At 35.6% G+C, this 13137-nt stretch overlaps 2 protein-coding genes across 2 annotated transcripts in view; both read left to right on the plus strand.

Annotated features, from left to right (window-relative positions):
• Positions 1 to 13137, plus strand: part of LOC121381743 — a 308435-nt gene that overhangs the window by 107600 nt on the left and 187698 nt on the right. The window lies entirely within an intron of this gene.
• The window catches only part of LOC121381741, a 47363-nt gene that overhangs the window by 29368 nt on the left and 4858 nt on the right, over positions 1 to 13137 (plus strand). Inside the window, exon 10 of the mRNA XM_041511088.1 lies at positions 2654 to 2803. Within this exon, the coding sequence (XP_041367022.1) occupies positions 2654 to 2803 (150 nt within the window). The remainder of the gene's footprint in view (positions 1 to 2653; positions 2804 to 13137) is intronic.

Consider the following 13137-nt stretch of genomic DNA (forward strand, 5'->3'; position numbering starts at 1 on the left):
GAGGCTTATAGATCAGTGCCTGTATTTGACGATCAGGAGGTAGACATGTTCTTCCAACTTTTTGAACGGGCCGCTAAGCAGCTAAATTGGCCGCAGTCTAAGTGGACATTGTTTGCCGTGTCTAAGTTTAAGGGGAAGGCTAGTGTAGCTTATAATTCAATGAGTGATGAGCGAGCAAGTCAGTACGACCTAGTTAAGGCGGCAGTGTTGAGGGCGTATGAATTACGACCTGAGGATTATCGTTTACGGTATAGCGAGTTGAGAAAAACGCAGGGTCAGTCTTATAGTGAGTTTGTGGCTAAGAAGGCAGGGATGTTTGATAAATGGGTGATTTCGCATCAGGTAGAGTCATATACCGAGTTACGGGAGTTGTTGATCTTACAGGACATTAAAAATGGATTACCAGTTAGCTTACGTATTCATTTAGAGGATCGTGATGTCAAAAAGATAGAGGAGGCAGGCATAGTGACAGATGATTACGTGTTAATACACAAAGCTCAGGCAGTACAGGGTAGCTCTTTACAACAGGGTGATAAGAAGAAATTTCAGCCAAGTTTTTCCCGGGAAAGTAACTATCGGGGAGAGTCATCTAGTTGGTCAGCTAGTCAGGCAAGGAATGCACCTGGTGGGCAAAGTAAGGATAGACCTGCATTATCAGCCAATGCACGAACTTTTCGTCCACATTGCAGTTACTGTATAAAGGATAACCATCTTATCGGGGACTGTTTTAAAAGGAAACGCGATAATGCGCAAGTGGTCGGTTTAGTGAGGTCAGCTCCGTTAGCGAGAGAGTTAATGGTTAGTCCCATGGCAGAGAAAGTAAACCAGTATGTGTCCACTGGTATGGTTTGTGATGTGAAACAAGAGTTGTGTCCTAAGGCAATATCAATCTATAGAGATACCGGGTGTAGTCAGAGTCTGATACAGAGAGATCTAATAGATATACAGTTAGGAGAGATATTTTGATAATCGTGTTTTATTCAGTTACGGGTATTATAGAATCCCCGTGACAGACATAGACGAATTTTTTTACTCTACGCAGATAATTACCAAGATATGCAAAACTCTTTGAATGTATTTGATTCGTATTGCACGGAATGGAAACTAACAGTAAATTGTAAAAAGACAAAAGTCTTAATATTTAGTGGCAACAAGAAAGGTTACAAAAAGGAGTTTTACCTTAGAAAATTAAAACTTGATAACGTAGAAAGTTATAAATATCTTTGTATTATATTTCACAAATCGAATATATTGACTAAGGCAACAAACAAGTTATGCACACAAGCACAAAAGGCTATGTTTTTTTATTCTACAAGGTAGATGCAATAATATTTCTATCGAGTGACAACTAAATTTATTTGAATGCATGGTTTTACCAATCCTATTATATGGCAGCTAAATGTAGGGTTTTGAAATTGTTTTTTATTGAAAAATTATGTAACCAGTTTATAAAATGATTATTACTTGTGAGATGCTCTACACCATTGTATATATTATATGGATATCTTGAACGTTACCCGGTATATATTACTGTAAAATTAACTGGAAAACAGTCTAAGTTGTTATTATTGGCATACACATTATTACTGAATGATGTTAAAAATAGCACATGGATTATGTATGTTAAAGCTGTTTTAGAATGATGTTAAAAATAGAAAATAGCACATGGATTATGTATGTTAAAGCTGTTTTAGATGATGTTGGCTGTACACATTATTACTGAATGATGTTAAAAATAGCACATGGATTATGTATGTTAAAGCTGTTTTAGTTGATGTTTTTGTACACATATATGGTTATCACAGTGCAGTGATATTGCTAAGACTTCCATATTGAAAACATATATTAGTACAACCTTACAATCATGGTATACTTATATTGATAGCGCATCCAAAGCTTCAAATTATAAATGGTTTTAAAATACTGTTGAATTTGAGACATACCTCACAGTTATAGAGAGAAAACACTGGTGACCATTATTACGTTTTAGATTATCAAACCATAATCTTCCAACTGAAACGGGTACATGTAGATAGAAAAAAATTACCACTACAAAATAGAATATGTTCATTGTGTAATAATTACGATATCGGAGATGAGTTTCATTATATATTTACATGTATGTTTTTCAAGAATGAACGAAATCGTTACTTACCATATTTCTGTCAGTCTAAAGTAAAGATATATAAGCTTTATAAACTATTTAACTCTAAAAAAGCTGGTGTTCTTAGAAAACTTGCTATATTGTGTAGTTTAATTCTAAATACTTTCAAATCCTCTGGCGGATATTCTTTGTATTTTTTGTGTCTTTGTATTTATGTACATGCATGTACACTCACCATCTTGTTACAATTATATTGACTGCTGTATGTATATATCCTCATAGCTGCCGTACAGCTGTTCACCTTTACCTTTGCTACACCAAGGTACAATCAAACATTTATCAAATACGTTAAAAAGATGATACATAAATATTTGTTCTTTTCGCGTTCAACAACTACAAATTTGTCTTCAATACATGAATCTAAGGAATACTTAGGAATATAAGGAATATTTATGGAATTGGTTTTTGATCAGATTAGATGCTGTTGGGTTTTTGTTAGGTAAGAGTTCTTCGCATTCTCTTTACTTTTAATGAGTTCTTCATTTCCAGAAACGTGTCCGTTTGGTTACGAGCCCGGAATAGTGATTCATAATAAGACTTGTGAAAATTTGGTTACCAGTGAACCACGTTACTGCTACGACAAAATCATTCACTTCTTCTGCTGCAAATCGTGTGGTCTTCAAAACACAGGCGTACCAGGTAAAGTCACGTACATCTATTCAGTATATAGATATTATTATACGAGTTTTTATGTGGTACTGGTTTTACTAAAGGAATGCATACCTGCCAACTTCCACGCATTTGGCGTGATTCTCGCGCATTTGTAACAGAGATGACGATCTCGTGCAACACTACTACAATCTCGCTCTTTTTTAAATAGAAATATTTCATAATCGTAATTTATAGTTTAGAGGTGAATGAAATTATATTCTGATTATGCAGGGTATCTGTGTTCGTTACCGGATAATAGTAATACAACATATCGAACATGCGCTCTTCGGTAACAACAATCTAGTAAAACTTGCACTCGCTCGATTGTCTTTAAATGCTGAACAGGCCCTGTTTTTCTGACATGAACGTCAATTAGCAGCTGGCTAATTATCAGCTAATGAAAATCACTTTATGTTCGTAAGGATTTACACAGAAGGTAGAAGGTCTTCAGAAGATGCTTGATGTGCTCTATGCATATAGTACAAAATGGAACATCAGTGTTAATATAGATAAAACAAAAATTGTTGTATTCAGAAATAGAGGTAAAATAACTGTTAAAGAATCATGGATATATAACGATGACCTAATTGAAATTGTTGATTGTTTTAATTACCTTGGATTGACATTGAATTTTAATGGAAAGTTTACTATATCACAAAGGGTAATTGCTTCACAGGGCAGAAAATGTATGAATCACATTTCAAGAATATGTAATAATCTATGCTTTAATAAGGACACGAAGTTGCACGTTTTCGATACCTATGTTTCTAGTGTTTTAAATTATGGATGCGAAATATGGGGTTTTCATCCTGCTCATGATATTGAACATGTACATATGGATTTTTGTAAACGAATTTTGAATGTCAAGAAATGCACCACAAATGTAGTTGTTTTGACAGAACTTGGAAGAGTTCCTTTAAGTATTATGCGAAAAATTAGAATAGTTAAATATTGGTTGAAATTACTACAAACCAGAAATTGTATCTTAAAATCATTATATGAAGATATGTTAGAACACATGAATCCCTCTAATTGGCTATACCAGGTAAGATATTTACTACTATCAATAGGTTTCGGAGATGTTTGGTGTAGTCAGCATGTAGATAGTGCTAACTCATTTTTAAAATGTTTAGAAATACGTCTAACGGACCAGTTTATTCAAGAGAAAGATGCTACAATAGACAAATCTCCAAAATGTACATTATATAAACTGCTGATAGACACTTTTTGTTTGCAATATTATCTTAGAATATCAATTCCTGAATGTTATGCCACGCTTATTACAAAATTTCGTGTATCTTCCCATCAATTGCTCATTGAACAAGGAAGATATTATGGTATAGAAAGATCGGAAAGAAAATGTAAATTGTGCAATAAGGACGATATAGAAGACGAATACCATTTTATTCTGATATGTCCATTGTATACAGGTTTACGAATTACTTACATAAAAAAATAGTATTGGTTCAAACCATCTATGTTTAAAATTGTACAATTATTATCAGTTCAAAACAGAAAAGAACTATGTAATCTCGGTACATTTCTCAAACATGCAACCTTTTTACGTTCTAAGCATATATAACTGTCCATCCTCCAATTACACAATCACCCATTGTATATATTATCTGTTTGTATCATTGTTTATTGAATGTATATGTATATGCCTATGAGCCGTAAGGCTTAAAGCTAATAAACTATACTATACACGGTATTTGGTTGATTACAGCCTTCAAAATTAGCGAGTGGGATTGCCCATCCATGAGGCAGACTTTAGAAATAGCCTATCATTGGATGGCAGTTTGACATCTTTGATCACGATTAAAATGGCCAATCCGGAATCTCACTCACCCTGCTACAAACGGGAGATAACTAAGGAACTGTTAAAAAACAGTTTTTATCCCCTAGACTCCTTGGGCTGAATTGTGTCTTAAATAATAAGGACTGTCTCAAAATGTTTCAACCACAACTAGAAGGAGACGACGAAATGACGTCTTATTATCCACATGATTCAACATAACCGAGTTAATAAAAATCTACGACGCTCACGTGTAATAACTAGTATAATGACGTAATTTTGGGAAGTGACGTCATAACATGGGTATGTGAAATATGACGTCAATTCGTCGTCTTCTTCTAGTTGTGATTGAAACATTTTGAGACGGTCCTTGTTATTCATAAAAACACAACAATATGTGCATGTCTGAAAAAAATCATGTATTACCCACTTTCGCTCGAGCAATACAAAAATTCTAACACTCGTTTCCTAAAATCACAAGCTCGTATAATAATCTCTATATATTTCTCGTGCACAGTTTAAGCTAGGACTGGTGAAACAACATCAAGATATGACGTCGTCATTGCAATTATTGTTATTACACGTGTCCTTATAGTCAGGGGTTACCCCAGGGCCGTTAGGCGTAGCGGCCCGACACGCCTTGGTCCGTAAAGTAAGCGCTTTGACGGCATGGAAGCGCCTTAAATCAATTGCTGCTGCGCCTTGATTTGATTTTCTTTTCAACTTATTTTCGTGCTTATATCCAATTAAGGTTCAAGCACGCTGTCCTGGGCACACACTTCAGCTATCTGGGCTGTCTGTCGATGACAGTAGGTTAGTTGTTAGTTGGTTAGTGGTTAGTGAGAGAGAAGGGGGTGTAGTGGCCTTACACCTACCCATTGAGCCCTTAAGAACTCGCGCTGGGTTGGAGCCGGTACCGGGCTGCGAACCTGTACCTACCAGCCTGTAGTCCGATGGCTTAACCACTACGCCACCGAGGCCGGTTCTTGATTTGAAGTGCTTTAGAAATACAATTTCCACAAGTACAAGCGTGGAAGTCGACTACCTGTTGCATACAATTTGTGTACCAGTATATCAAGCACACCTAATTACTATGACAGGCAAAACACTTCCTAAATACCTAACAATGGACCAGTCGTCTGCTCACAACTGGTGCTTAGTAATTTTACCACATCTACTGGGACCGCTAATCCGTCAGGAAGGCGCTTACGCGTAACGGGATTCCCGTCCGAGCAATCAAGCTTCAAGGCCGATCAAAGAAGATGCCCATTGACAGAATCAACTGTACCATTTAACTGAATAAACGATAGGTAAAGCACTTTTTAAAAGTACAGTTAAGTTGGCAATCAATCATTTCTATCCTAACATCCCCTTCCCAAAACTCCCACACACTGAAAACATCCAAGGCTCGCGCTGTCGGTAGCCAAATTAACCATTGGCTAATTAAAAATTATCTTTAAGAAAATGGCTAATAAAATTTGCAAGTGGCTAAAATTTTGCCTAAATCATTTTCTATCTTCTGATGTGAACAAACGGTTACATAATCTATCCGACAGCTCAAACATAATAATAATACCAAATATTCAGTTAGCGTAATAGCGATCTCGCGACCGGTAACGAGAAAATCCAGAATACAGCGTAGGCGTTATGATGTTTGTTTATTTTAATAATCATTGTTATTAATTTTAATGGCATGCATTCGACATGTATGACAGGAATGTGACGGTAATTCAATGTCTGGAAGATCTGTAACTTGTTGTTTTAACTTTGTAAAGTCTTTGAACCAAAGTAATAAAAACAAACCGACAATGCGTTTCAATTTGAATACACATGCCAGTTAAGGGCCGAAAGACATGTAGGCTATCCCAAGAGATGATTTCAGCCAGATCGAGCGAAAACAAAACGCTCGCTACACTGGTTTGTGCGCTTGACATTAAACCAAATGGACATGACGGACACCAATCAAATAGTTCCCGAACGTTAGAACGTCCGTTGGCTGAACCGAGGAAAGCTCTCGACGCGAATATACGTCACGCTTCAGAGTCAGCTGACACCCACATGTCAAGAGGCTTCGTTGCGGACATTGAACAATACGAAAGAAAGAAATAAATGTTTTATTTAACGACGCACTCAACACATTTTATTTACGGTTATATGGCGTCAGACATATGGTTAAGGACCACACAGATTTTAAGAGGAAACCCGCTGTCGCCACTACATGGGCTACTCTTTCCGATTAGCAGCAAGGTATCTTTTATTTGCGCTTCCCACAGGCAGGATAGCACAAACCATGGCCTTTGTTGAACCCCTACCCATTGAGCCTTGGATTAAAAATCCCATGCCTCGACTGGGATCTGAACCCAGTACCTAACAACCTGTAAACCGATGGCCTAACCACGACGCCACCGAGGCCGGTGAACAATACGATTACACAGAAGTAAATCTTGATGTAAATTTGTAGAAAAACGATAGTTGTTTCCATCAATGAATACCTAACGGCAGTTTCCTTTATTTCCTTTGTCTTTGTTAATTTTGCACCTATGGTCGAGAGATCGCGGTAAATGAACATGCAGTATTTGTACAAATTGCAGATAAACGTACACTGAATTAGTTTACAATAATCATATTTGTTAGATAATGTTAGATATATATTTGTAAGACTGTGAGGTGATATTTAATAAGTTAGCTGGATTTAAAAAAGACCGTAAATTTTAATTTTATTAACGGTTTTTATTTTATTTATTTTTTATAAGTGGTATATACTGTGAAGTCGGCAATCTTAGCTGAGGTATTTGACAAGCAGAAATCACAACAAGCATTTAACACGACGCTGAAATCAACAGCAACAACATGGCACAAATTATGAAATTGTTGGGCGCGGGGATTGATGGGTTACTTTAAAGAAAGTTTTTTTTTAAAAATAGCATGATTAGCTGGATTGAAGGCAAACACTTAACTGTTTTCATCCCACTACCCACTTATTTTGGCTTGATTTGTGTTATACTGATGCTAAAAATGTAAGCGCCTTAAAAAAAATCCTGGGGAAAGGCCTGATAGTTACGTTTGAAAGCATGTTTTGACACGGTCCTTGTTATTCATTAAAACATATTCTGGATAATATGGACAACAAAGAAATTATTACACTCGCATGTGAGTCATACTCATTTTATGAAACACTCACTCGGGCAATACAAGAATCCCGACATTCGTTTTATAAAATCAGTACAACTCACCAGCTCGTATATAATAATCTCTATTTATGGACCTCTTATAGCACCTCTTATTAGCCACGGAGTTCGACATAACCGAGTTAATAAAAAAACATACGAAACTCACGTGCAATAACATGTAATCATGTGACCAATCAATGATGTAATTTTAGGAAGCGACGTCTTAACATAAAAATAAACTAGTGCAATATGTTTCTTGTTTTTTGAACACTGGCCAGCTTTCAATATAAAGAATGAATGAATGAATGAATGAATGTTTAACGACACCCCAGCACGAAAAATACATCGGCTATTGGGTGTCAAACTATGATAATGCAAATAAATAAAGTGATGATCAACATCAATATAAAAATTCAAGGTTTAAACAAAAACAGTGTAAAGAACTGTACCAAAAATACAAATACAAATATCACAGAATTTTACGGACACCGAATTTTACTCTAAACTTCAATTTGTGCTGTATTGGCCATTCTCAAAGAGAATGTTACACCCCTGCACCACGGTGAGGTTACAGCACGCGCAGGGGTTCTCAGAGAGAATGTTACACCCCTGCACCACGGTGAGGTTACAGCACGCGCAGGGGTCAATATAAAGATGCTATTGAAATGTTTTAGTTTGATGACTTGTAATGCATACGTCAATTTTGATGTGTCGTCGTAATACGTTCGCTTATATATATATATATATATATATATATATATATATATATATATATATATATATATATATAGCTGCGGGGAGGGTGGTATTGGGCGGGGTTGAGTGCTCGCCTGAGGTGATTACGTTGCAAGATCGAACCACCTCTGGATCCATTAAACTGATTGGGGGTTTTCTCGTTCCAGCCAGTGCATCACAACTGGTCAATACAAAGGCCGTAGTACGTGATTTCCTGTCTGTGGGAAAGTGCATATAAAAGATCTGACGAATACGTGTTAGAGTGACCAAGTGTTTGATACCCAATAACCGATGATTAATTAATCAATGTGCTCTAGTGGTGTCGTTAAACAAAACAAAGTTTATGTTAATAACGTAGTGCCGTGACCTGATTAATTTGCATCTAATTTACATCAAATGTTCTCAATGATCAAATTCTGACAGTATGTAATCTGAAAAATAGCACACACACATACATATTTATCATGGAATCATGCTTCTTGTGACCCGATAACCCATACATGATAATTCGAAATGTTATTATGTCACTGCCTGATAACTCCTCCGTTGCTGGCATGATAACCTCGGCGTTGCTATGTGTTATCATGTCACTAGGAAATGAGTTGTGCGCATGATGGATGCTTGCTCAATTTTCAAGTAGGTCGTTTCCTAATTTTTCCAACATCCATTTACAGCAATAATTGTTGAACTGCATAAATGAATATAGCATTTACACTTCCCGTAACATGAAATTACCTCTTATTTTTCAAGTTTTCATTATTCGCTCCCATTCTGAACTAGCCAGCTTTTTGAATTTGATACAACAGACTTTGAAATATAATCAAAGTATTTTATTTAAAATTTGGAAACACATAAGATTTTTGTCTGGTTATGTCATTCCCAAGATGCTTTCGGGCACCTGCTATTATATGACTTCCGGCAGCAGCTTCTACACGATAATACTAATAGTTTCCTACATACAAACATATAACTTGAAAGAGGTTCGATAACGGTGTAACAGGCAAGCTAAACTTCGCCAAATAACCACGATATCAAAACGTAGTAACCTGATATTTTATTTACATCTGTCTGTCTGTATATTTCTATATATGTCAGTGTAGTGGTCTCTCTCTCTCTCTCTCTCTCTCTCTCTCTCTCTCTCTCTCTCTCTCTCTCTCTCTCTCTCTCTCTCTCTCTCTCTCTTAATAGATGGTAAAGTTAGTAGAATTCTGATGGAAGTTCCACACTGACAGGATTTGCACAGAGCTTGCTATGTACACACTATAATAATTAGGCTTTTTTAACTGCCACTTGGCGACATATTTTAATAACTAGGTGACTGGGTGACTCTAATGTCACACGATCCAGATGGCAACTCGTGAAATGAGTAATACGTTTATTTTATTTTTTAATCATCATCTCTATGGAGACAAAGTTCGTGGCTGCAAGGAACAATACTGCGATGGACTCACCAATGGCACACGGCATAATGTTAGTTGCTGCGGAACGTGTGGACTAGCAACAGCTGTGGCACCAACAACTCAGGGTACATTTGCTCACGTTTTACACCACAAATGTACTTATAAAATGTACTTATAAAAAGCCAATAACACTAGTGTAATGTTATTGTAATGCTAGTGTCATATTATGTTATAAAGATTTCATCACGGGTGACTCGTGACACATGATACATATGGTAGACTTTTCGTGCATTTATGAACACTACCGAAAGGCATATTCATTACTGTATACATGTTGGTTCTCAATGATTATTGAAATTGTGTTTGCTTTAAGGGGTCAATATTAACAATGGTAACATTTTGGGTCCCGGCTCTTAATTATATTATAAAATGTATATATTTCCCAATTGTTTCACAAAATATTACTTTGACATCAATACACGAAACCAAACATATTTGTAATATATTTTGGACATTATTTAAAAAAAAAAATCAGTATTTTATTTAAGAAATTATGTTGAAATCACATGTCCCTAACAAGGGGTGAAGTTATATAAAGTTTAATATTTTGTTAAAAATATATTGTTCTTTAACTTTTTCTGCACAAATGTAATCATGAGATATTAAGTAATACTACTGTGCTACTAAATATGTGTGTCCCTTATATATATAAAATGTTCATAATTGGTGCTCCATGAACTTGATTTTGTTATACTTCCTACAAAGGATCTTCCACTTCGTGTCTCATCATTTGAATGTGGCCTTAATTCAGTAACTTGGACCAAAAGTAACAACTTTTTGAACAAGTATGTATATTTCTTTGCATACGAATTTTGAGCATCCATACTGTTACTGTCTTTGCACATGTCAAAATTAGAAATTACATTTTAAAATATTTAAGTTGTCTAAGAGCACACCATGTACCAACCGGGCATTCTACATTTGACCTTGACCTTGACCTTGTGTACATAATTGCTAAAATATTGTAAAATTGTTATAGTCCATACTGTTGCTCATGGACAGAAAACATAGACTATTGTTTTTTTTTTTTTGTTTTTTTTTAATTCAAGTTAGCCTGCCCAGATAGTAAACCGACCGTTGGCCCAATGTCGACTGCCGACGTAGGCACATGGTCATTTTGTCCGTTGGGACAACGTTGGCTCAATGTTGGTAATTCCACGTTGCGCCAACGGTGTACCAACGTTGTGCCAACATTTTCATAACGCGTTATATAGTTGGCCCAACGTTGTTCCAACATTGGGCCAATGTAATTAAGAATAACAAAAGCACAGTTCTAACATTTATTATCCAACTACATATCAATCTTCTTCATCATCTTTTTCGGATTCTGACTACCTCTCTATGGTTGCTGGCCTCGCACATTGCCTCTTTTCCTCAAGTGCTGCAATGACGAATGCAGAAGATAACGAAATTATTTAAAATTAAAGTACATACCACTGAATAAAACGTTTGTTCGTGTGTATTCAGTATACGCAAATATAATATTTCCCTCAAGTTAAAATGAAGTACTTAAAGTTTGTTTTGTTTAACGACACCACTAGAGCACATTGATTTATTAATCATCGCCTAATGAATGTAAAACATTTGGTCATTTTGACATGTAGTCTTAGAGACACACTAAATGTATCCATTAGTAGCAAGGAATCTTTTATATGCACCGTCCCACAGGCAGGATAACACATACCACAGCCTTTGATATACCACTCGTGATGCACTGGCTGGAACAAGAAATAGCCCAATGGGCCCACCGACAGGGATCGATCCCAAACCGACCGTGCATCAAGTGAGCGCTTTACCACTGGACTACATCCTGCCCCATGAAACTACTTATTTAAAATTCTAAAACTATATAACCTAGCTATTACATGTATTGCCACATAAAGATGTGATATATAGGCTTTCTCTTATTTTGTTCCATGTTGATGGACATTACCTGTCGTGTCTTAGTTCTCGATTTGTTTTATCTTATTCAGTGTTACACATTAAATATGTTTAAAAAGATATAAGGGCTATTTCTTTTTAAAAATGGGTGGGGGTAAGCCTGAAGATATTTCTAAATGTAGGGAGGGATGTCTTTATACAGATTCTGCTATGTTCACCATTATTAAAAAATAATGAAAATGTGTAGGTAGGGGGTCCAAAAATGTCCAGGCCCTCCCCTCCCCACCCCATGACTTTTGAAAGGAATAGTCCTAATAAAATTATAAACTGAAAATAGTCAAGCATGATGGCAAAAACTCAACCAATTTCTAAGATGCAGTTCCGCTCCTGCCTCTTTTATGTTGCTGTTTTTGGTAGCATCTTCAGAAAATAAGAAATGGCAAATATTAAATCCATATTTTCAACTTAATAGATGTAGAATTATGTCACAAGTTAAACCAATTATAGCTTGAAGAAATTAGAAGTTGAACATTATTGAATTAATGGCTTTTAACTTAAATTATTAGCAAAATTAATAATTGTAAACTTAATATATTCTAACAAATTTCTAACAAACAACAGATATTTCATGCCTGTGTACAGTTTATTATAGGATCTTAAACGAGTGTCCATTTCTTATCAAGTTTATGTCACAAATGAAATGATTTTTATTTGCTTTAGTGAGTGACAAATAAAAATTAGTTCAAGTCTAATATCTTATTTATTACCCAAATAATTATGTTTTAAATTGAGAAATCATTGTACAAGAATGCAGACGGTGATCATTTGTGACGTCAAGTGGGACATAACACTTTGGTACGTACCAAGTTATTTTGAACCATAATATTAGGGGTAATAATACCTTGTATCACCTTTCTGAGAATTAATTTCCTGATGCTGTCTTTTTTTCCTCCTACCAACCCAGTTGTACTGACAGGCGTAGGACTGGGTGAATATGCACTCCACCATTCTCTCAATTACATCCTTTGCGTCCAAAGAATTCAAATTGGCAACAGTTATGTAATACATAAATACAGCAACATTAAATATCATCAAATATGTTGCAAGTGGATGTTATATTAATTGTTCAACTCTTAACATACAGATTAAAATCAAACATTACAGATTTATACTAAATTTATTTGTTAGAATATGTCACAGGATTTAGAATAAATATTTTGAAAGATTTTTTTTTTTGTGAACAAATAACATATTACTTTATGTCCACACACCGTACTAATA

The sequence above is a fragment of the Gigantopelta aegis genome, chromosome 9 (genome assembly GCF_016097555.1).
Source record: "Gigantopelta aegis isolate Gae_Host chromosome 9, Gae_host_genome, whole genome shotgun sequence".
Classification (NCBI taxonomy): domain Eukaryota; kingdom Metazoa; phylum Mollusca; class Gastropoda; order Neomphalida; family Peltospiridae; genus Gigantopelta; species Gigantopelta aegis.